Raw genomic sequence first — 25,506 nt, 5'->3', positions numbered from 1 at the left:
AACTTTTTATTTTATTTTTTTACTTTTTATTGTCCCACAATGTAGATCTCAGATGTAGTAGAGTTGAGTATACGGTAAAGCAGGGACGAAGCAGAAGAGTAGATAGACAAGTCAATATACAGTAATGCAGATGTGGCAGAGTCCAGTATACGGCACAGCAGGAAGGAAACAGAATAGTATAGTCCTCTAGAAACAGAATAGTCTGCTTACCTGCAGAGATCCGCTGCCGCTGTCGCTCCCCGTTCTTCTCGGTCCGGTTCTCTCTCATTTACAGGCCTTCAGAGCGCTGTGCACACTCCTAGCTCCCAGGTTAGTGTTACAGACCTAGGAAGAAGGCGGGGCTTGTGGCTTAGGAGAATGTGGGTGGGTAGTGGGAGGGGAGACGTGAGTGATGCACTCACGTCTCCCCGCCCTGTACCTGCCCACACTCTCCTAAGCCACAAGCCCCGCCTACTCCCAGCATCTCTAACACGGCGCATCTCTAACACGGCGCTCTGAAGGCCTGTAAATGAGAGAGAAGAGGAGCGAGAACAATGGGGAGTGGCAGCGATCTGTGCAGGTAAGTGGACACCAGGGGGGTCTAAGTAGCCAGAGGATTTTTATTTAAATCACTACACAGCGTGGAGTCTAAAAATTAAAGCGTTCAATTTTTGGACTCCATGCTGTGTAGTGAATAGGATCATTTTTAAAATCCGATATTCGATTATTAAAAAAAATCCCATTGACTTGCATTAGGATCGGAATTGGGATCAGGTTCGAATGGAAAACGATCGGAAATTGAATTTTAAAAACGATCCTGAAATCTCAAGATCAACTCAATCGAACAGTAGACTTGACAGTAGACTTCTTCTTTGCAGCTCACTTATAACCATTATAGTGGCTTTTCTGTGCAGGAAGAAACAAAAGAAGTGAGGAGGCCATCATTTCAATAGCAAGTACCAGTGTTAATGACTTGATTAGCTCTGGGAGGTGCAACATTTTCTCATGGGTGCCCTCTAGCCAAAGTGGCCAGAAAGGCAGGACATGAGCTTACTGCCTCATGTCTGAGAGGAGGGTGAATTTTGTAACTCTGCGAATGTGAAACACTATGATTCCAATACAGCTGCCTCAGCAGCCATATCAGGGGTATAGTGCTGCATATCTGTGAGTGGTTTGCAATCCCCTAAAGGTCTTTACATGACTCCAAAGGGGGATGTGAGCCGCCACTTTAGTAACAACATTGGGGTAGATTAATCATTGGATTTACCTAGGTTAGCCAGGCAGAAGATCACCAAGTATGTCAACAGAAAGCGTTATAGGAGATACTGACAAAATAATTGCATGGCCCCCCAGTATTAAGTCTCACCCACTGTGCTCTGTATCCTCATAAAATAGCACAAAAAGTGGAGCAGCTGTCCATAACAACCTATATGCAAAAATACATACAATCCCAGACTAGACTGGCCCTGATGTTGGTTTAAAGTATACACATAGTGCATACAGAACGTACAATAGCAAACTGTCACTTAGCAACTTCTGTTTATTTATCAACTCTTCTAGGTTCCTATGTAATGTGCACTGAATTTCTTAGCACCATTGTATTCAGCTGTTTAGTTCTTTGTTGTATTAACTGGTATATGAAACTGTTCTACAAGTGATTATATAAGACAATGGGAATTTTTATTCACACACAGTTTGCATTACAATCGCGTTTAACCTTGAGTGACAATGAGTATCACTGGGAAGTGTTAGTATCATATAACACAGTAAGGTGTTTCGCGTACTACAAAAAAAAACTGCATATTTGATATTTCTTGATGTACATTTGAATACAGTGAATATGAATCCAGCGCACTGTCGGCTTTCTAGTGGTAAATAAAACCGCATGTGCCACAACTCATGAAAGGTCCTCTTTAAGGATATTCCTACGTATATTTAGTTCAAAAAGGGTATTCTAATGATGGAATCCCTTTAAAAGGGTTCGGCCCATCAATAATTTTTTTACCTGCTTGTAGGATTGGTGATAATTGTCTACCCACAAGGGATCCCATTGCTAACATTGCTAAAAAAAAATGGGGTCCTATTCCTCCCATTTGGAGCAATGGTAATGGCTGTGTACTACAGCTATATTCAGTCTTTATGGAATGAGGATGAAGATAGTCCCATAGACTGTAAATGGAGTGGTAGAGCGCATGCTAATACACTTCTGCAGAGCTGCTATTACGCTGTTTCAATTGATAGACTACAATGCTATCTTTCTATCATACAGGCCATATTTCTGACAAGGCAGTGGCGTAACTACCGCCATAGCAGCAGAGGCAGCTGCCACAGGGCCCGGGACACAAGGGGCCCGGCCACAGCTACCTCTGCTACTCCCGCTGTTATCACAGACAAACTGTTTTAACTGTGCTAAGAGCGGGGGAAAGCTGAAAGGACCTTGTGTGACGTCATCCGTCACATGACTGGGTGGGCGTGTCTATAGCCCGTACAGTCCTGGAAAGAGAAGGAGAGATCTGCTGCGAGGTAATGAAGGGGAGGGGGAAGGGAGATGCAGGATGGAGAGTGTCTGTCTGTGTGTAAGTGTGTGTGAGTGTGTATGTATGTGTGGTGAGGAGCAACAGTAACCTAGGGGCAGAGATGGAGGAGAGGACATGAAAATGTGGGTAGAGATGAGGGGTCCATGAAACTGGGGGCAGATGGAGGGAGGGTATGAAATGTCATGTGACATCAGTGTGTTATTAAAGATGGCCAACACCACCAAAGACTGCAGCGGAGCCGGAGACAGGTAAGTAACTTTTTTTTTTATGTCTGTATTTCCCCTCGGTCTCCGATTATTATACTCTGGGGTCTGAAAATACCCCAGAGTATAATAATTGTTTGTGGGTGTTCATTATCGGGCATAATCCTGTGTTCAGGGGCCACAATGGGGTGTAATATTGTGTGCAGGGGCCACAATGGGGTATAATACTGTGTGCAGGGGCCACGATGGAGTGTAATATTGTGTGCAGGGGCCACAATGGGGTATAATACTGTGTGCAGGGGCCACGATGGGGTGTAATATTGTGTGCAGGGGCCACAATGGGGTATAATACTGTGTGCAGGGGCCACAATGGGGTATAATACTGTGTGCAGGGGCCACAATGGGGTATAATACTGTGTGCAGGGGCCACTATGGGACATAATTGACCGTGCAGGAATGCGGCATGTGGGGGCGGGGGGGTAGTCGGTCGAGATCTTCGGTGTCGGTCAGAAAGGGGGGGGGGGAATGCCCATGTCAAAAGTTCGCCACGGGGCCCCGCCATTCCTAGTTACGCCACTGTGACAAGGTATTGGTCAAAGGGTATTTAGGTAAACAACTCATGATTGATTAAGGTCCTAGTGGTCCTTGAGGAAGGAACGTCTATCGTTCTGAAACGCGTAGCCATACCATGTCTCTGCACGATTAATCTACTCCCTGTTACTATGTAACATTTTATCTGGATCAAGAATAATGGTTATATTTTATTGAAAATTTACCGCCTGGTCGACGCTGGATTTTTACTTATTTGACTACATATTCTACAAGCTGGTTCCAGTCTATCTAGCATCCATGCCTCCTAGGAAAGGTTTTTTTGTTCACACCTAGGTGAGCTGGATTAATGTGACTTATTTGGTGGTGGAAGGTCCTCTTTAAGGGGAAGGTTTCTTGAAGACAAGCCCTTTTATTAGAGGCTGGCATGGTGGTCAGCTATGGGTTTAGCTTCTCCCTGTCTCTGACAATGAGCTGTTATGATACATTTCTTTTGCAGTGTCCATTTTGCAGCATTTATTTTTTGGTTATTATGCCGTTTCCCATACATAATATCACACATCATGCTTTATGACACATTCAGCTCTGGTGTTAGTGACATAACTCTCTGGGCATATGCCCCTGCAGGCCACTGCTTGCACAGCAGGCAGTGTAATAGCACTGAGCCTATGACTGGTTGGCGTTTGTCGCCTGTAAAAGTTCAGCTCTAAAATAAATTCCTTTTTATTTGCTCTCTGACGTAGTGCAGCTGTTGCCATGGAGACCAAGGTAGAGCTCTAACGCATTCCAGCATGAAGCTGCCACCGTTGTCACCAGGAGAGGAACAATAGCCACAGGCTGGATGTCAGGGTAGATAGAGCCCGCTTCTCCGTCTGTCTATCCCTTGGATATACACCAGAAATGCACTGCACCAAACTCATCATCCAAATGTCTGCATACAGCAAAATGCTGGCCCGCTGTCAAGACGCAAACTAATGATCCTCATCCTAGGCAAAGCTGACATAATAACCTATCACATATAGCGAGCAAGCAACTGGGAAGAAAATGCTGGAATCTATCTGTGTGACTGGTAAGTAAAAATACTGCTGCAGTAAACCAGGCCATAACTGATGGCTGATCTGTGCCCTGCTCAGACAAAACAAAATTCTCTTTATGCATTGCTATTGAGGTTGTTTATGTGATGCAGCGAGCTTTCTGGTCTGACGCAGTGCAGTAGGAGCCAACATTGTGCATGCTTATTGCTACTCACTCACAAAGTCTACTTTTAGCATGTTGTTTTCCTCTAACAAATGTGTATTTACTTATCTCTGTATCTATCTATCTATTTATCTATCTGTCTTCTATCTATCTATCTATCTATCTATCTATCACCTATCTATCTATCTATCTATCTATCTATCACCTATCTATCTATCTATCTATCTATCTATCTATCTATCTATCTATCTATCTATCTATCTCTCTTTCTACCTCTCTGTCTGTCTACCTTTACTGTAGTTGATAAATACCTATTTGAGTATGTATAAAGATTACATATTTATATGTTTCTTTGTGACAATGTTTAGTTATTTGTCTCAATTTTTGGACTAATGCAATGGCATCGGTCCCTGTTTTGTTTTTCATATCACAGTGATGATCTGGATTTCTCTGTTTCTGTGTGAACACTACACTATTAACACGTACACTGGGTAGATTGCAGAATCATTTCTACAGAAATTATACATATATATATATACCCTATATTCACAGGACCATCATAATTAACCATGTGACGGCTGTGTTTTTTTAACGGCTGAGTCACGCCTGCATTAATATTCCTTCCTGTAAATAGGAGTTATTCACATGACCAGTATTTTGACGGTCCGTTAACAGAATCAAAATATAGGTTTCTCTATTTTTGTCCATTTTCACAATCCTTCCATACACTGCAATGTGTCTTTGGGTGCAAAAGGGCCGTGAAAAATTGATGTGAGACATATTCACTACAATGTAGAGAGTGGATGATATTCTATCCATTTGCTATGCTAATAACCCACAGTGCACACTTACTTGCACTACAGGATTTAAGGCTAAGGCCCCATGGGCCATAAACGCCACACTAAAGCGCTGCGGGAACAACTGTGGCGTGAACGCATCGCAGTTCTTCCCACAGTGCTTTGAACAGAAAGTTCACAGAGTTTTCTTCTGCGGATTTTCTGTTACATTTATATCTACGGAAAAGCCGCTGGCTTTTCCGTAGATATAATTGACATGCTGCGATTTTCAAAACTGCGAAGGGGGAAAATCGCGGTGTTTCCAGCCCGTGGGGCCCCGGCCTTTTAATGAAATTATCATTGCTGTCGCAGTCGCATTCAGTCGCGGCTAGCCGTTTTTTGGACTGGATTCTGAGGCAGCCACTGCCTCAAAATCCAGTCCAAAAAACTCCCGTCTGAACCCGGCCTAAAGCAACGACTTATTCTACAGTGGTCACTGAATTACAGCGTGATACTGAAATAGGTTACCAGAGTTGCAGTTCATGAAATGAAAGACCATGTAAAGTTAGGGGATGTGCACACAACGTAATTTGGGGTTGATTTTGATTGATTTGGGATTTTTTGCAAAATTTTATCCTGAATCTTCCTCCCATTGTTTTGAAACAGAGATTGAAGTAGGGCAGTGAATAAATCAGTGTCCCGCTCAGTCTTGCTGCAGATTCCACAAATAATGCAGAACCTGTATCGGGAGACACTTGCTCATTGGACCCAAACATCTTATTACTTGCCTATTCAGCAAGGAGAGTTGCAGCAGAAAGTCTGAGCAGCGAAGTTCCCCTCAAGACTAGATTTGACAAATGTCAGGAGAACGTTACCTGCTTGACTGCTTTGTGCCAAAAGTAAAGTTTGGTGTAGGAGGATAATGCTATGGGGGTGCTTTCCAGTATGTTTTTCTTCAGCATACCAAGACATTGTGGACAACTGTATGCTTTAAACTTCGTGGGCACATTTTGGAGAATTCCTTTCTCTGTTTCAGCATGACTTGCCGCAGTGCATAAAGCAGGGTCCATAAAAGCACAGTTGGGTGAGTCTGGTATGAATGATCTTGACTGACCCATACAGACCCCTGACCGCAAACCCCCATTGAACATCTTTGGGATAACAACGGAGCCAGGCCCTCTCTTCCAACATCAGTCTCTGATCCAGCAAATGATCTTTTGGATGAATGGGAAAAAATTCCCATAGACACGCTCCATAATTTTGTAGAATGCCATTTTAGCTGTAGACGCATGATAAACTTCATAAGGCCAATAGAATGGAATCTGTAGGTGTAATGTATAGGTGTCTCAATACCTTTCCATATAGTGTATATTATACAGATGTCTCTGCTTCCTAATTTCAGTCCTTTGGGCACCATAGAGCGAAACCCCTTTAAATATTGCATAAATATTTCCCTCAAAATACTATACACCTTCTACGAAAGCTCATCCTTGTTAGAGGTTGCAGTTGTCCAACTGTTGTATAATATCTCTGGTGACCTGTGCGAGTCCTGTATTACTGTGCACTCCCCATTCACATGATTAGCTATGGTTTATTCTATCTCTAGTAATGAGTAGATGATGAAAGATGCATTAATTGTTCTACACCACTGAACCAAGCTTATATATAGTATCCGTCAGCACCTTCTATTAGTCTGCTTCAAGGTGTAATCCAATTCTCTGCAATATGATAGGCGCCTTCAGATTCATTTGCAATCTTGTTTGCTCAGTAACACACAAAGTGCTGGCTCAAAAATAGTTTACATTGTGCTTCATAGTGATGGAGAAATGTAAAGGACAACTTTAAATTCATTGTCAATTGGGCTGTGAAATGTTGCTATGGCATCTAACACTAAACCGTATTTATTTTTAACAAACTGAAGAGACAGAGGGGGTGAAAGTCATGTCTTAAAGGAGATTAGTCATGTCCCCGTGCCTGTGCTGTGGTATAGGTGTTATCGGTAAGAACCGACGTGGAACTAATAAGCTTTATATGTGCATAGAGGTGCATTATGGGTGATTCATAACATGGATTTTTTTATAAAATTGACCTCTAACTTTACACCGGAGAAGGAGCTAAAACAACCTGGTTACAGAACTGATGGAGAAAACCCTTTTTATATTAGGGACATAATGCAAAGATGGTAAAAAATATCAGCATTGAGCCCTATTCAATGATCCCTTTTGTAGTGAAACATTTCTGTATTTTCTTATATTTTGTATTAATACAAATGTTCATATTTATTGCAGAAACACTCCACTGGCCTAAGAAGGAACAGTCAAGAAAATCAGTTCTAAATGTGGAAAAAGTGTGCAATTTGGAAACTCCAAACAACACCCAAGGCCTGTCCATAAGTGTTCTGCGAGACACATTTACCACTGGAACCAGCAGTTATAATGTTATGCTTCAGAGCAAACAGGAAAAGAAGCAGCAGCCTCCAAAAGACTCATTTGTGGCACTAAACAAGAAACGTAGGAAAGGGAGCAAACTGTCCAGTACATTACGTAGCAAAGACTACCATAAACCCCGCAATCCTTCCCAGAACAACTCTTGGATGTGTGCCAGGAGGAACATAAGTTTTAACTCCAAAGCTAGACCAGCCAGTGCTAAATATCCACAAAGCATCTCTGTGGCCGGAAACAACATAGGATTCTCGCTTAGACCTAAAATCAAGACCAGGAGAAAGCATTACATTTCTAGCCTGACAACTGGAAAGGAACCGAATGTCTCAAAGACAAGGGAAGAAGTACCTGGGAAGAAATGTTGTATTTTAAATGCAATAAAGCCCTTAAACGTAGAAAAGGAGAAAATCAAATTTTTTAAGTCTGCCTTTTTATGCAATCCTCAGTTTGAATACGCCAATCCTGCACTGCCACATGTCTTAGCAAGGCACAACCACGCCTCTGACAAGTTCCTTAAACAGGTATTGATACAACTTTTCTAACAAAAAAAGGCTGGGCCCATAAACAGACCTTTTGTAAAGCATGCACGTGTAACTTTATAATGTCTGCATATCTTAAAAAACTGTTATAAAATAAAAAAATATAAACGTAGACATATCTGTACATCCAGATTGCACGTACTTTACTCCATGTAGATGTACAGTTATGTTCCATGGATGCTGTAGTTACAGGAGCTGTACTTATGGGATTCGCAGCAGGAGTCAGATATACTGATTAGTTGGACTTCCACTGCAACCACTGGGACTTGGCTGAAGTTACCAATGCTAGTTGTTCAATCCCTTAGGCTGTATTCAGATGACCAAGGTGCAAAATGACAGTGAAAAATGTCCATTTTTCATGGCTGTCTTGCACCCATTTTCCCCCCATACATTTGAGAGTATGGAGGGGTCCATCAAAACTGGCAAACATAGGACCTGACCTATTTTTTAATGGTCCATTACATGTGAATAGCCCCCATTCACTTGCTTTGAATTTAATGCTGTTGTGTGACTTCTGTTAAAAAGGTGGATGCCACGCGGCCAGTATTCACTGTTGTATGAATATAGCTTTAGATGACATGTTCAATAGTGACCCGGCAGCTAAGTACTGCTCTTAGCTGCTATCTAACCCACAAAGCAATAATGGGGGCTGATGTCGGAGACTGAACTACAGTCTCTTGACCTGTTATTTATGGTGGCTTAAATGGTGCATTTTTGTAAATAGAATGAATTTGGAGGGGAAGGGGAGGTTGGGGTGATGGGGTGTTCCACTGTACTGATACTTTTGGAACTCTATAAAACATTGCAGTAAGATGTGCCCTTTATATGCCTTTCCCTTCTGAGCCCTTTCACTTTACAGCAACAAAATTTGGGGAAATTGAATAGAGGATTGTTGGGTAGTTTTTCTCCTATTACACCTTGCAAAAATTAAAAACTTGTGGCTACAGCAGCATATTATTAGACATTTATTTTTTTATCTTCACCACCCAATGTTTAATACCTATAAAGTCAAAATGGTCACAACGACCCTAAATTAATTCCTTGAGGGGTGCAGTGTTCATAATTGGGTCTTTTGGGTGTTGTACTGCAAATCTGACATGGTGCCTCAAAAGCATCCTCATAAAATCAAGGCTCCACAATCCATGAGTTCCTCCTTCAGTCTATGGGTCTATGGGTCCGTATGTTTTAACTGCACAGCGCTTGCAGTTGCATTGGTATTCCGTTCAGGGGGGTCCTCATGCGGACTTCCCCGGACGGAATCCAAACACTAATGTGAACCAGGGGTTGGAAGCACTTGGATAAAGTAAAATCATTCCAAAGTTATTACCACATAAAGTGACTCATGTCAGAATTGGAAAATTGGGTTTTGTCAGAAAGGCCAGAACTGGCTGCAGCTTCAAGGCTGTTAGGGCCCCTTCACACGGCTGATACGCTGGCTGCTTTAGAACGTGTAAACGTTCCGTAGCAGCGGCGTCTAAAGCAGATTGCATTGTTTTCTATGGGAGCCGGCAGACGCCCGCTCGCTATAGAAAACAATGGGAACTGCTTTAGACGCCGCTGCCACGGAACGTTTACACGTTCTAAAGCAGCCAGCGTATCAGCCGTGTGAAGGGGCCCTTAAAGTAAATTTGTCACCAAGGACATATCTTTTAACTGTTTGCATTTCCGAGCTGCCCTACCAATTTCCCTAATTGTCTGTGCCTGTATTGCATATAAGTGTATTAAACATATAAAATGTAGCTTTTAAGAACTCTGCACTGCCTTATAAATAAATTGGCAACTAGGTGTTATTATGATGTGTTTCTAGAACGACATTGACTGCATATTGACACAACCATATGACTAAGGGAAAGGTTCAAGGGTTGTCCGGGATAAAGTAATAATTTATTACTAAACACTCTCCCCCACCTAACCTCTAACTTACTTACGATACTTTATAAAAAAAATATTGAATATTTGCCCAGATCGCTGGGGCAGTCATGTGACCGTCCCAGGTACATTTTTTATGTTTTTCTAGTGAAGTTCTGATTCCCCATTTCCAAAAATGAAACGTCACCAATACTACCCACCACATCATACTTACCTGTCTTCATGCCTGGTTCTTCTGGGTACAAAGCGCCACTTCCTTCACTTCTACCGATGCCTGCGCAATAGAGCTTGAAGGGGGTGTGAGGGGGAGGGAGTGTAAGGAGGATTGGTACAGTAGTTGTCGGATAAGAGAGTAGGAAGCTACCCATGTAAACAAATGCAGAGGATACCAGGATCTACCAGAGAAACCCAGAAATCACTCATAACACTGCTAAAGGCATTTGGGTGAACTTATTAACCCAATAATAGCACTAACTGACCTTTTTAAAAAAAAATGTTTGTTGCCAAGAAAATTCCTTTAAGCCAAGTTATTTTTTTCTTCATAGATTTCCAAGAGGAATAAGACAGTTTTAGAGAGTAACTGTTGTTTCACATTTTGTAAATTAATAGTTCATATGAATCTAAGAAGCATTGTAAGGGTACGATCACACAGCAGCAATTTTTTCCGCTGTGTGACTTCTCCGCATGGCTAGCCGCAATGGGATGCTGATGGAGAAATGGGATGCCGAAAGAATGGGCCTAATCAGGAGGGAGTCTTGAGCCGCGGACGCCGCAACTGACTCAGACGCAGAATCAGCGGGAAGATAGGGCATGTCACTTCTTTTTTCCCGCTAGCTGAAAAAAATCGCTAGCAGGAAAAAAACAGCAAGGGACTCCCATTGAAATGAATGGGAGACATTCTTGCAGGCGGATTTTGAGGTGGATTTTGCATCAGAATCCGCCTGCAAAAAACTCTGTGTGAACTGACCCAAATATGTCTTATCATAGGTTAATGCTTCTATCTCCGCTTATCAGTTTCTCTCCTGCCTGTTAAACTGGTCAATTTACTGCTCAGATCCATCTTCAATGAAGACAGACTGCAGTGCTTAGTATTATAAAGCGATCAGAGACCTCAAGCCTCCTGAAGAAGATTAGACTAAGGATTTTATCTCGCTAGAGTTTTATTCACATCTATACTGCTCAAGTCTACTAAAACTTGCTGGTAAACTGCTAAAAAGGTGCTAAAAAATTTATTGTTTTCAATAGCCCGACATCTGTGTGTCTGTTTCTCTTTCACTGGATTCCTCCTCTTCCTTCTCATCTGCATAGACTTCTATGTAACCTCATCTGTCTGTGAGTATTCAATGAAGATTGATCTGGCAATGAAATGAGCAGTAGGGCAGGAGTGGAGCTCCTGAGAGCAGCTAGAAGAATTTTTTTCTGACAATGTGTATTACAAAGTTTCTTATATTCACAAAAAAAACAAAAACTTTATAATGACAGTTATTCTTTAAAAGAAGGGGGTCCTAAGTGTTAACATATAGGAAATACAAATATTAAGTAAACCAGGCATGTCAGGACGATTGCTTTGAGAATTTGTGAACTATATTAATTTATGGCACAAATGTTGTCATTTAAAAAAAAAAAAAAAAAAAATTCTAGGTGTAAGTGTGAATGTCACCAAAATGTTGTGAGTGATCATTTTCATTATTGGCACTATATAGCAATCTATACAACCAAATAAGCCATTTGTGTCTTTTATAGGCAGTTAACATCATGCTAAAAGCACTTGAGAAGTATGGCAGCTATGAGAAATTTGAGCAAGCCACTGGAGGATGTCTTCTTCCAAAGAGTCGAATATGGCATCAAGTTAGGAAGTACATGGAAAAAGAAGGGTGCTTGGGTGAGGTAAGTGGTTTATCACACTTGTTAGTTCTGAACAAATCTGTTCTCTCTACATCTGTTGCAGTAACCTTTGAAGACATTCACATTGGGGACCTTTTTGATGGGTCACCAAATAAAGAACAGTTCTACTCCCATAATTCTGAGTGACAGAAAAAGGACAATGACAATTCTGCTGCCTGTATAGACTTCAATACTAAATACATTTCTCCAGTAAACATCTACCAATTGTCCATACAGGATTCCAGAAACAGAAAATACTGATTTTCTTTGGTGAAATGTTTAGGACTAAAGGACTTCTTAAGACTAAGGCCCCATGTAGCGTACTGCAACAAAAAAGCACTGCGGGAAAAAACACGGCAGAAATGTATCTCGGTTTTTCCCAGAGACTTTCTGCTTCCATTATACCCATAGGGAAAACACTGGTGTTTCTGTAGGTATAATTAACATGCTACGATTTCCAAAACTGCAATGGTTTTGCAAATCACAGTGTGTCCGCAGTGTGTTTCCCCACACCGTGGGGATGATATTTGCTAGAAATACTGTGTTTTTACTTGTGGCACTTCCACCGCAGGCAATTCGCGGCATTTCCGCCTCTTGGAGCCCTGGGCTAAAGATGACGTTTTTCCATGAAAAACATACACTACCAATCCATACGATAGGTAATAAATATACGATCATTGGACTACTAAGATCACAAGAACAAGGGTCCTGAGCCCCCTTTCCAAAGAAGTTTAAGTAGACCAGTTGTCACACAAGTGCACTACCACTCAATTAAAATTCTATGGGACTGACAGATAGGCAAATACTGTACTTGGAGATTTCTGAAGTGCAGTAGAATTGTACACGTGTGACTTCTGCTCTATTCATACTCTGCCAGAACATTCTATTGGTCATAGGAATCTCACCTAGATATTGGCAAACCTTGTGAGATTCTTTAAGGGGAATATTTGTGAGGTTTAGCTGTAAAGCAAGTATAACTATTTATTATGTTGTCTCACTTTTACTGGACGTCCACTTAATATATTCTGGGATCTAAAGAAACTACAGAGTATAAGGCTAAGACCCCATGTAGCAAGCCACAGCCAAAAAGTGTTACAGGAAAAACCGCGGCGGAAACACATCTCGTTTTTTCCCGCAGCGCTTTTCTCAGAAAGTCCTCAGAGGTTTCCTTATACCTTTTTTTTCTCTTCTTAGGATAACCCCTTTAAGAATTATGTCTTACACAAATTCCTCATTACTACCTTATATCTGCCACTTTGTCTTAAACTGTATTCTGTTACTTCTGGTACCTAAAATAATAATGTTGACCTATATGTTCCAGATTGTTGTCCACCTTACTGAAGATTTGCTTTCTCGGGCTTCCATGACAGTTGTGAATGGTCGACCAACACTGACTATCAATATTTCTACTGCGAGGGAGCAGTGGCTTGAGGGGATGCTTAGACATGAGATAGGTAAAAGATGCCACAGGTTTTTCTTTTATGCTATATTACATCAGGGCCATTGTTTAGTGTTCTAATTCTCGATTCAAATTCAAGCAGAAAACCTCTGCATGTAGTGTGGATTCTTCTGTGCATGGGTTTCTTTTTGGTTTTCTGGTTTATTTTCATGATCTCCATCCTTTTTTGGGTTTAGTGGTCCATATACTCCCTTGGCAAAAAAATGGAACTATATGCATATAACGTATATAACAAGTAATTTCTCTTAGTAAAAAGTGGTCATGGGGTAAATGCCTAATACACAGACCAATGATTAGAAATGATAGTTCTCAGGAACAATTGTTCATTCAATCTTCAGTCTATGTAGACATGTCCCAATTAGTTGCAAACAAGCAATTAATTCTTGTAAAATGATCTTATTATTTATGCGCACACTTGCTGGATAGCAGCACACCTTCTGTGTAAACAGGGGATGAGCTGCTGACATAATATAAACTATATAGAGGATGAATGCCTGGGTGATCATTACTCACCATGCAGTGTGCATTGCCCTGTTGCATTGTCAATTGGTGTTCTTTAGTTGCAAAGGTAATTATTGAAAAAGTATCAAAAATACAGAACATAAGGCACATAGGAAAACAGTCACAGTGAGAAAGAAGGTATATAAATGGCAAGAATAAAAATAATACATGGATATAGTAAGAAATGGGTTAAACAGACAAACAAACAACAATAAACAGGGGGAGGAGAGAGCTAAGAACTGAATAGTGGGAGACCCTGCCTAATAGAAGGAGACCAGACATCTTACTTGATTGTGTAGGCATATTAAAGGTGGAGGCAATATGGTAGGCCTGGGACATTGACTGGTGCTCTTTAAACACCGATACTTGGTCCATCTGTAGAGCAGTTAGTATTTTCCTATTGCTGGCACTTAGTCTTGTCTTCTCATTTTTCTGCCCTTTTCAGGTGGAAACTGAACGGTAAACTGTGGACCCCATAATAGTCTATGGGGTCTGTGGGTTTCTGAGGGTAACCGTTTTTTTAAGTGTATTAGGTTTCCATTCGGGGGATCCCTAAGCAGACCCCTCGAACAGAAACCCAAATGCAAGGGTGGATGCGTAAGAGAAAATACTTTTATGATTTTTTTTTTTTTTTTTAATAATAATAAACAATCTACATTGTCTAAATACAGGAACTCATTATTTTCGTGGAATGAATAATAACCAACAGCCATGGAATAACAGCACTGGACGGAAAAAATATGGACTTAAGCCAGTCAATCCAACAGAAGAAGGCCTTGCAAGCATTCACAGTGTCTTATTTCGCAAAGACCCCTTTTTGTGGAGAGCTGCACTACTATACTACACTGTTTACCAAGCTAGCCATATGTCCTTCAGCGAACTGTTTCAAGACGTGGGCCGGTTTGTAAAAGACCCAAACACAAGATGGGATTACTGTGTGCGAGCAAAGAGGGGATGCACTGATACATCTCAGCCAGGTAAATGTAAAACAGGAGCCAGAGTTTATTACTGCTAGAAATAATGGGAACCCATGAATGCTCCTGTACTGTAGCTCTATCCATTGCATCATTCATTAATATTACCTACTTGGGGCACAGTTATTTTGTTTTTGCAAAATGACAAATATAATTTATCACACCAATTTTACTGAAGTATCTTAAACATCCAAGAAACAATGGACCAACTAATTACACATTATGAGAGCACCAGGTGCTCATTATTGTGAAATAGTTATTGTGAACAGGAGGGTCAAATTAAAGGAATATACATACAAAAACAAATTATAACTTGCAGATGATTGGGGTTCCTCGTGTTGTACTTTGACTATCTCTGGCACTTCCATTGAAATGAATGGAGCAGTGTGTGCACTGCCTGACCACTGCTCCATTCAGTAAGGGGATTGAATGTGCTCTGTTCTTATCAGTGGGGATCAGAGTAATGGATAGGAGATTGCTTGCTTTTGTGGGAAAGCAACTTTTTTTGCTATTTAAAGCATACTACATCTTCTTTGTGTTAGTAAAATGCCAGTCCAGCTTTCTGCTGGTCATATCTGACAGTCTGGATGCTAAGGCTAAAATGCTTAAAGCATTTAACCCCTTCCCGCTGCAAGTATTTTTCGATTTTCATTTTTCAAACCCCCTTCCAAACACCATAACTTTTTTATTTTTCCGCTCTCAGAGCCATATGAGGTCTTAATGTTTTTGGGACAAATTGTTCTCTCCTGTTATCTGTGAATGGAAGGATAAAAAAGTTATGGGGTTTGGAAGGTGGGGGGAGGGGGTCAAAAATGAAAATTGAAAGTCGAAAAATGACTGCAGTGGGAAGGCAAGTAAACAGGGATGTCATACAGCATAACTCGAGAAACTCATCTGCAATAGATTATATTATCAAATTTTCAGCAGAAATGTAATTGATTTACAGTCACTTGTCTAAGAGTATATAAAAATATATACAGATGAAAAGCATTCTTTAAATGATGATTAACCCCTTCCCCATTTTTCAATTTTTACACAGCATTATACAGCAGATACCTGGAGCTAATGCCCTCGATCAGTGCCCACACTGATTGAGGGCATTAACCCCCTCTGCGCCTCAGTCAAAGCTGACCAAGGCACCAATTTTCCATCAATGCCCAGGTGGCATTATTTTACCAGTTATCGTCGGCCCCGGAGCTATGACAGCCGGGAACTGTCATGGTAATTTGCAATGCATTAGCATTGTAATACATTGCATAAGTGATTAGACATCCTAGGGTTCAAGACCCCTAGGGGCTCTAATAAATGCAAAAAAAAAAAGTAAAAAAATATAACAAAAAAAATGTAAGTCAAATCACCCCCCTTTCCCTAGAACACATAAAAAAGTACTTAAATACAGTGAAACACATATACATTAGGTATCCTTGTGTCTGAAAACACCCGATATACAAATCTAGAAAAATATTTTTCCCGTAAGGCAAACGCCTGTAATAAAAATTTGAATTAAAAGTGATCAAAGTGATAAACATTCCCCAAAATGGTATACCTAAAATGTAAACCTGGCCCCACGAAAAAAGATGCCCTATGCATGCTCATAGTATTAAAAAGTTACAGGTGTCAGAATATGCCATCATTTAGAAAAAAAAAAATTTTTTGCACAGTTTTAGATTTTTGTTAAAGAGGACCATTCACCCCCTGGGTCACATGCAGTGTAATACACCGCTAGAAAGCTGACATTGGCTTCCCCGGTCTGTGCCCCTGGTGAACAGCTATCAGTGCCGGTATCATAGCTCTTCACTGTCTGAACGTGAAAGCCATCAGGAATGCCCTTCTTCACAGTAGTGTCTATGGCGCTGTACTGTGAGAGCGGTCCATAGACGAGTACTGGGGGGGGACGTTACTCACCACTCAGCATCATCACTGGGCAATAAGGAATGCTCCCTCCTCTCACAGTACTGTGCAATAGACGCTACTGTGAGGAAGGGCATTCCTCACTGACTGTCAGAAAAGCCCTTCTGACAGTGAAGAGCTATGGTATTGGCAATGATAGCTCTTCACCTGGGGCACAGAACGTGAAAGCGCAGCTTTCTAGCGGTATATGAATCCACATGTGCCCCAGGAGGTGAAAGTTCCTCTTTAAGGGGTTAAAATGTAAATAAAACCATATAAATTTAGTATCCCTGGAATCGTATCAAAAGATAGAATACAGGTGACATGACATTTTGGCTGCAGAGTGAATGCCATAAAAACGAAGCCCATAAAGTCACACAAATGCAGTTTTTCTTCAAATTCACCCCACCCTGAATTTTTTTCCAGCTTCCCAGTACATTGTATAGACTAACTAGTGGTAGCATCATGAAGGACAATTTGTCCCGCAAACATTAAGCCCTCATATGGCTCTGAGAACAGAAAAATAAAAATGTTATGGGGTTTGCAAGGGGGGGGGGGGGGGGATCAAAAGTGATAGACGAAAATCGAAAAAATTCCTCCAGCGGAAAGGGGTTAAAGACTTCAGAGAATACTCCGCTGTACTATTATAGCAGATGCTGGGAAGGGAATAAAGATACAATCAATGTATGGCTTTCTGTTGGCACACTGCTCTGTAAATAAAAGCTAGCCATAAAGTCAAGCATTACTAAATATATTTTTATCATCTTATCCCCATAACATGGACGCTTATTTTATTATAAATATTACATATTGAGAACCGTATAATTTTGTGAATATTTAATGTAATTTTTTCTCCCAGGCTGTTTCAATAAAGACCAAGTATACCTTGATGGGATTTTACGAATACTAAGGCACAGAGAGACCATAGATTTCCGCCTTCTTACCGCCATGGGAAAGGTACATTTTAGGAGCATTATACATAATGTTAGGAATATGCCTGACAACAAGCTAGTTGACTGTTTGTAGCAGGAAATATCCGGACTTTTTTCACTTATTTCTATTGTTTCAGCTTTCATATGCAATTCTACCTATAACAAAAACAGAAAACAAAAAAGAAAAATTGCCACCATCATCTTAGGAAAAAATGGAGATGTTATAGTCATGCCAAATAACACCTCGTATCTGCCCTCACAGGGTCCTTTGTCAAGTTTTCATGCACACATCCACCTACCATATATTTAAAGGGGTTGTCTGGGACAATGATATTGATTGATTTGAAAAAGAAGGTATTGGAGCTCACCGTGAATGGTAATCAGTCCTGGGCGGGGTGCACGATAGGTTTGTGGACCAACAAACGAAGGTATGGGATCAAGACAAAGAGAAATCGGCATCACTCCGCGGACGTGAATAAAAAAAGTCCTTTATTCCATCTAATATAAACTTACAAAGACATCAAAAACGAAGGATGCCATGACTAAGGGACTGTGCGTCCCGAAACGCGTTGGCGTTTTTTAAATGTTTGTCATTCTTTTTTTTTTCTTCGTTTTTGATGTCTTTGTTAGAGATGAGCGAACACTAAAATGTTCGAGGTTCGAAATTCGATTCGAACAGCCGCTCACTGTTCGAGTGTTCGAATGGGTTTCGAACCCCATTATAGTCTATGGGGAACATAAACTCGTTAAGGGGGAAACCCAAATTCGTGTCTGGAGGGTCACCAAGTCCACTATGACACCCCAGGAAATGATACCAACACCCTGGAATGACACTGGGACAGCAGGGGAAGCATGTCTGGGGGCATAAAAGTCACTTTATTTCATGGAAATCCCTGTCAGTTTGCGATTTTCGCAAGCTAACTTTTCCCCATAGAAATGCATTGGCCAGTGCTGATTGGCCAGAGTACGGAACTCGACCAATCAGCGCTGGCTCTGCTGGAGGAGGCGGAGTCTAAGATAGCTCCACACCAGTCTCCATTCAGGTCCGACCTTAGACTCCGCCTCCTCCGGCAGAGCCAGCGCTGATTGGCCGAAGGCTGGCCAATGCATTCCTATGCGAATGCAGACTTAGCAGTGCTGAGTCAGTTTTGCTCAACTACACATCTGATGCACACTCGGCACTGCTACATCAGATGTAGCAATCTGATGTAGCAGAGCCGAGGGTGCACTAGAACCCCTGTGCAAACTCAGTTCACGCTAATAGAATGCATTGGCCAGCGCTGATTGGCCAATGCATTCTATTAGCCCGATGAAGTAGAGCTGAATGTGTGTGCTAAGCACACACATTCAGCACTGCTTCATCAAGCCAATACAATGCATTAGCCAGTGCTGATTGGCCAGAGTACGGAATTCGGCCAATCAGCGCTGGCCAATGCATTCTATTAGCCCGATGAAGTAGAGCTGAATGTGTGTGCTAAGCACACACATTCAGCACTGCTTCATCAAGCCAATACAATGCATTAGCCAGTGCTGATTGGCCAGAGTACGGAATTCGGCCAATCAGCGCTGGCTCTGCTGGAGGAGGCGGAGTCTAAGATCGCTCCACACCAGTCTCCATTCAGGTCCGACCTTAGACTCCGCCTCCTCCGGCAGAGCCAGCGCTGATTGGCCGAAGGCTGGCCAATGCATTCCTATGCGAATGCAGACTTAGCAGTGCTGAGTCAGTTTTGCTCAACTACACATCTGATGCACACTCGGCACTGCTACATCAGATGTAGCAATCTGATGTAGCAGAGCCGAGGGTGCACTAGAACCCCTGTGCAAACTCAGTTCACGCTAATAGAATGCATTGGCCAGCGCTGATTGGCCAATGCATTCTATTAGCCCGATGAAGTAGAGCTGAATGTGTGTGCTAAGCACAGACATTCAGCACTGCTTCATCAAGCCAATACAATGCATTAGCCAGTGCTGATTGGCCAGAGTACGGAATTCGGCCAATCAGCGCTGGCCAATGCATTCTATTAGCCCGATGAAGTAGAGCTGAATGTGTGTGCTAAGCACACACATTCAGCACTGCTTCATCAAGCCAATACAATGCATTAGCCAGTGCTGATTGGCCAGAGTACGGAATTCGGCCAATCAGCGCTGGCTCTGCTGGAGGAGGCGGAGTCTAAGGTCGGACCTGAATGGAGACTGGTGTGGAGCGATCTTAGACTCCGCCTCCTCCAGCAGAGCCAGCGCTGATTGGCCGAATTCCGTACTCTGGCCAATCAGCACTGGCTAATGCATTGTATTGGCGTGATGAAGCAGTGCTGAATGTGTGTGCTTAGCACACACATTCAGCTCTACTTCATCGGGCTAATAGAATGCATTGGCCAGCGCTGATTGGCCGAATTCCGTACTCTGGCCAATCAGTGCTGGCCAATGCATTCTATTAGCTTGATGAAGCAGAGTGTGCACAAGGGTTCAAGCGCACCCTCGGCTCTGATGTAGCAGAGCCGAGGCTGCACAAGGGTTCAAGCGCACCCTCGGCTCTGATGTAGGAGAGCCGAGGGTGCACTTGAACCCTTGTGCAGCCTCGGCTCTGCTACATCAGAGCCGAGGGTGCGCTTGAACCCTTGTGCACACTCTGCTTCATCAAGCTAATAGAATGCATTGGCCAGCGCTGATTGGCCAATGTATTCTATTAGCCTGATGAAGTAGAGCTGAATGTGTGTGCTAAGCACACACATTCAGCTCTACTTCATCGGGCTAATAGAATGCATTGGCCAGCGCTGATTGGCCAGAGTACGGAACTCGACCAATCAGCGCTGGCTCTGCTGGAGGAGGCGGAGTCTAAGATCGCTCCACACCAGTCTCCATTCAGGTCCGACCTTAGACTCCGCCTCCTCCAGCAGAGCCAGCGCTGATTGGCCGAATTCCGTACTCTGGCCAATCAGCACTGGCTAATGCATTGTATTGGCGTGATGAAGCAGTGCTGAATGTGTGTGCTTAGCACACACATTCAGCTCTACTTCATCGGGCTAATAGAATGCATTGGCCAATCAGCGCTGGCCAATGCATTCTATTAGCGTGAACTGAGTTTGCACAGGGGTTCTAGTGCACCCTCGGCTCTGCTACATCAGATTGCTACATCTGATGTAGCAGTGCCGAGTGTGCATCAGATGTGTAGTTGAGCAAAACTGACTCAGCACTGCTAAGTCTCTGCATTCGCATAGGAATGCATTGGCCAGCCTTCGGCCAATCAGCGCTGGCTCTGCCGGAGGAGGCGGAGTCTAAGGTCGGACCTGAATGGAGACTGGTGTGGAGCGATCTTAGACTCCGCCTCCTCCAGCAGAGCCAGCGCTGATTGGTCGAGTTCCGTACTCTGGCCAATCAGCGCTGGCCAATGCATTCTATTAGCCCGATGAAGTAGAGCTGAATGTGTGTGCTTAGCACACACATTCAGCTCTACTTCATCAGGCTAATAGAATACATTGGCCAATCAGCGCTGGCCAATGCATTCTATTAGCTTGATGAAGCAGAGTGTGCACAAGGGTTCAAGCGCACCCTCGGCTCTGATGTAGCAGAGCTGAGGGTGCACAAGGGTTCAAGTGCACCCTCGGCTCTCCTACATCAGAGCCGAGGGTGCGCTTGAACCCTTGTGCAGCCTCGGCTCTGCTACATCAGAGCCGAGGGTGCGCTTGAACCCTTGTGCACACTCTGCTTCATCAAGCTAATAGAATGCATTGGCCAGCACTGATTGGCCAGAGTACGGAATTCGGCCAATCAGCGCTGGCCAATGCATCCCTATGGGAAAAAGTTTATCTCACAAAAATCACAATTACACACCCGATAGAGCCCCAAAAAGTTATTTTTAATAACATTCCCCCCTAAATAAAGGTTATCCCTAGCTATCCCTGCCTGTACAGCTATCCCTGTCTCATAGTCACAAAGTTCACATTCTCATATGACCCGGATTTGAAATCCACTATTCGTCTAAAATGGAGGTCACCTGATTTCGGCAGCCAATGACTTTTTCCAATTTTTTTCAATGCCCCCAGTGTCGTAGTTCCTGTCCCACCTCCCCTGCGCTGTTATTGGTGCAAAAAAGGCGCCAGGGAAGGTGGGAGGGGAATCGAATTTTGGCGCACTTTACCACGTGGTGTTCGATTCGATTCGAACATGGCGAACACCCTGATATCCGATCGAACATGTGTTCGATAGAACACTGTTCGCTCATCTCTAGTCTTTGTAAGTTTATATTAGATGGAATAAAGGACTTTTTTTATTCACGTCCGCGGAGTGATGCCGATTTCTCTTTGTCTTGAATGATATTGATTGCTGTGGCCTCTCAACTACTTATAAAACATTGTACTGTACATTGTATAGTGCAATGCTTGGTATTGCAACTCAGATCAATCCATTTGAATGGAAATGAGCTGTAGCATGGCTATGTGACCATTGGATGTCATGTCACTGGCCTAAGTAGAGGAAGTGGAGCTCAAAAGAACAATCCCAGACAACCCTTTTCTGGCAGATGTCAGATTTTAAAAGCGGTGGCCATTCAGTGAAGACCTGGCAGAGATGGCTCTGATCGTGGACAATAACCCTTTAGATGTATAAGTCAAATATGACCATGGCATATACAGTATATTAAAAGCAAGCACTGTGGGAGTGGGGCTCCAAAAGGGGGCGTCATTTCACAGTAAAGGGGCATGGCTTGAAAATTTTTACTGCACATTGCAACCAATTTTTTTTTAGCATAGGAAGGGTGGCATGCACAAACCCCCTCAAAGGTGCTCTCATGGAACCTTTTAAAAACTTGAATCCTACTGCTGAAGTCATCCAGTTGCCAAAAGAGGCCATGGGACCGCTGGACACTCAGGAGAGGTGAGTGAAGGTGAATGTGTTATTTTCACTCACCTCCCCTGATCCTCCGATTACTATACTCTTGGGTCTGAGAAGGCTCCAGAGTATAATAACAACACTTTCTGTAACAAACTCAGGGGCGAACAAATATTCATCAAAACGAATCTCATGATGTTTACTCATCCATTCATGGCCCTGTTCAACTAAACACATCAATGTATTTTCCTAACCACTTCAGTACCAAGTCAATTTGTGGTCCAGAACCAAAAACATTTTAGGTTTTTGCAGTTTTGAGGGCTGTATCATTTTTATCATTTGTGTTATTCAACTAATTTCTGTGTCTTTTTTCAGTGACACATAGGGCTTTATTTTTATGTTGTTTTTATTTTTGCATGTGTTTTAATTTTTTTTATATTCGGGAAAATATAAACAAAATAGCAGGGAAATCGTGTCTGTTTTTCACTTTTCATTTTTCTATTTAATAAGAAAGAGCTACTAAAATAACTTTATAAAATAGTTTTTCCGTTACGGCAATTTTTATTTTGTATGGCATCGTCGGGGGTGGGGCTATAACCTTTAATAATGGTGTTTAATTGGAATTTTATTTACATTTTATAAAAATTATTTTATTTAATTTTTTTTTACTTTTCTATTACTTTTTTTAATTTATTTATTTTTTTACATTGTGTCCCCATAACGTCATAATAGACCTTTGGGGACATCTTATCACTTTTGTTTTTTGTAGGGGAGGCTGATTTCCCCTGTAACTGTGGCTGGTACAGTTGCAGGAGGAATATAGCCTCCTGCCAATAACCACAGAGCTGATCTGGGTCCTGTAGGACCTAGCAGCTCTTAAAAGACTGCAGGGTCAGAGGAGAGCCACAACATTGCAGTGCCCATAGCGTTCATTGAGCGCCGTATACACAGTGATCAGGAAGGCAGGGAAGGTATTAAACCTTCCCTGCCTTGTCTCTGGGAGCTCTGCCTGAAGCCAGCTCCCCTTTTCAGTAGCTGCTGATTTCTGTTTGGACGTATGTCCTTGCAGAACTACACAACCACCTTCCAGATGTAAAAACCCAATGGGTGGTCCGGAAGTGGTTAATGTAAAAATGGATTCATATTTTTATCCTTTTTTACTATTAAAAAAACAGATCAGTTACAGGGATCTGCTAAATGGACAGCAGAAACTTGATGTGAACAGCCCCTTAGAAACAGTTATTTAGCCATGGGGACTGTCCTATCAGTGACTAACAGTTATCTCTGTATGTACACTTATACATGAAAGGCTGCCAATCACTGATAGGACCACCCTATATGTATCAATCTACCGTATATACTCGAGTATAAGCCGAATTTTTCAGCCCAGTTTTTGTGCTGAAAAAGCCCCCCTCGGCTTATACTCGAGTCAGCAAAAAAAATAATTTTTTTTTTTTTTTTTTTTTAGGAGGGTGAGGGGGGTTTATGACCAGCCACAATGTCAATGTATAGAATCTCCCATAAAATAGTGCAAAAATTTTTTTAAAAAAATTAAAATAAATAAAAGTTCTTAATCCCTCCTTTCCCTAGAATACATACAAAAGTAGAAAATGACTGTGAAACACATACACATTAGGTATCCCTGTGTCTGACAGTGCCCTGTCTACTGAATATAGGGGATCTGCAGTGCTCCTGTTTCATCAGGAAGGGGTTAATAGGAGCACTGCAGATACCCAATATTCAGCCAGGCTGAATTCCAAGTGGGGGAAAAACTCAGTCCTCAAGCTCAGGGAAGGGGCAGACAGACAACCAAAACACCCCCTCCCCTTCCCCAGCAACTACTGCACCCAAAAACTACGACCATTTTAATTTTTGAAATTTTCCAGTAGCTGCTGCATTTCCCCCCTAGGCTTATACTCGAGTCAATAAGTTTTCCCAGTTTTTTGTTGTAAAATTAGGGGGGTCGGCTTATACTCAAGTATATACGGTACTCTTCTGCCCACTATCAATCTGAATATATACTGCATTTTCATGGTGACAGGTTCCTTTTAAGACCATGTACTGTAGAAAGCAGTGTGTTATCGGAGCAATAGATATATTCATAAAGGCATCTGATGCTTTGTTATAACAACACATTTGTTTTTCTTAAAGGTTTCCTATGAAGATGTAGAGCATTTGAAAGACCTTGCTGTTCTCCAAAATGCCAGAGTTCCTCAGTTTCTACAAGACAGAGGTCGATACATGGAATATTTGGAAAAAATCATGCAGGTGAATGATCTAACAGATGAAGAGCTGCGAATGCTGATTGGTTAAATGAACAATCAGAGATCAAAATGGAATCCAGTACGTAGCGGAAGAGAACAGGACACCGTGGAATTATGACATAGGGCCAGCAATTTATTAAAATACATATTGAAAATGTTGAGCTCGACATTCTGTTTTACGGTTTTCAATTTTTTTTGTAATGTATTCTTTGTATTTGAGGTTTTATTCATAATTTAACAAAATTGCCTTTTAAAGCATTGTTAAGTATTATGGTAAAAATAAAGATATATTATTTGGACTAGAATTATAATTGCTTGCAGGTCGAGATATTTCTAATCTACAGTTCACCTTAGTTACGGCGATAACTAGTTATCATAAATTACTAGAACTTTACTGAGCCCAGATTATCTTTTATTCACATAGTGTCCCAGGTGGGTAATTTGTTCAAAATAAGGAAATCATGGCTAGGTTTCTGACAAGTGTCAGACGATGAAATGAGTCTGCATTCATGGTTGTATCCACCAGCAACCAATCAAGACAATAGACTGTCACAACTAAGATAACATCAGAAAAAAATCTTTTTTTTAAGATTTAGCACACTCTATCACACTGTGTATTGCAGCAGGAAAAAAAACCCTTGTAAGGCCACGGGCGCCACATTGCAAAAACACAGCGTTTTACACT

The 25,506-nt window shown here is 42.0% G+C and overlaps 1 protein-coding gene across 1 annotated transcript; it reads left to right on the top strand.

Annotated features, from left to right (window-relative positions):
* The first annotated feature begins 4,038 nt into the window (after positions 1–4,038).
* On the top strand, positions 4,039–25,089 carry MATCAP2 (microtubule associated tyrosine carboxypeptidase 2). Its single transcript, XM_075271176.1, has 7 exons — positions 4,039–4,337; positions 7,530–8,203; positions 11,834–11,977; positions 13,296–13,428; positions 14,606–14,911; positions 17,658–17,755; positions 24,709–25,089. The coding sequence occupies exons 1-7, from the start codon at positions 4,313–4,315 to the stop codon at positions 24,868–24,870; spliced, it is 1,542 nt and encodes a 513-aa protein (XP_075127277.1). The 5' UTR covers positions 4,039–4,312; the 3' UTR covers positions 24,871–25,089.
* Positions 25,090–25,506: the final 417 nt, after the last annotated feature.

This window comes from Leptodactylus fuscus, chromosome 4 (assembly GCF_031893055.1).
Source record: "Leptodactylus fuscus isolate aLepFus1 chromosome 4, aLepFus1.hap2, whole genome shotgun sequence".
In the NCBI taxonomy this organism is placed as follows: domain Eukaryota; kingdom Metazoa; phylum Chordata; class Amphibia; order Anura; family Leptodactylidae; genus Leptodactylus; species Leptodactylus fuscus.
Note: the sequence above shows the minus strand (reverse complement) of the source record. Positions and strands in the feature narration are given on the sequence as shown.

Coding starts and splice junctions, on each gene's coding strand:
- MATCAP2 (XM_075271176.1), top strand. CDS start 4,313: ATGCTGGAATCTATCTGTGTGACTG. Junction 8,204..11,833: donor CTGACAAGTTCCTTAAACAG/GTATTGATACAA, acceptor TGTCTTTTATAG/GCAGTTAACATCATGCTAAA. Junction 17,756..24,708: donor TTCTTACCGCCATGGGAAAG/GTACATTTTAGG, acceptor TTTTTCTTAAAG/GTTTCCTATGAAGATGTAGA.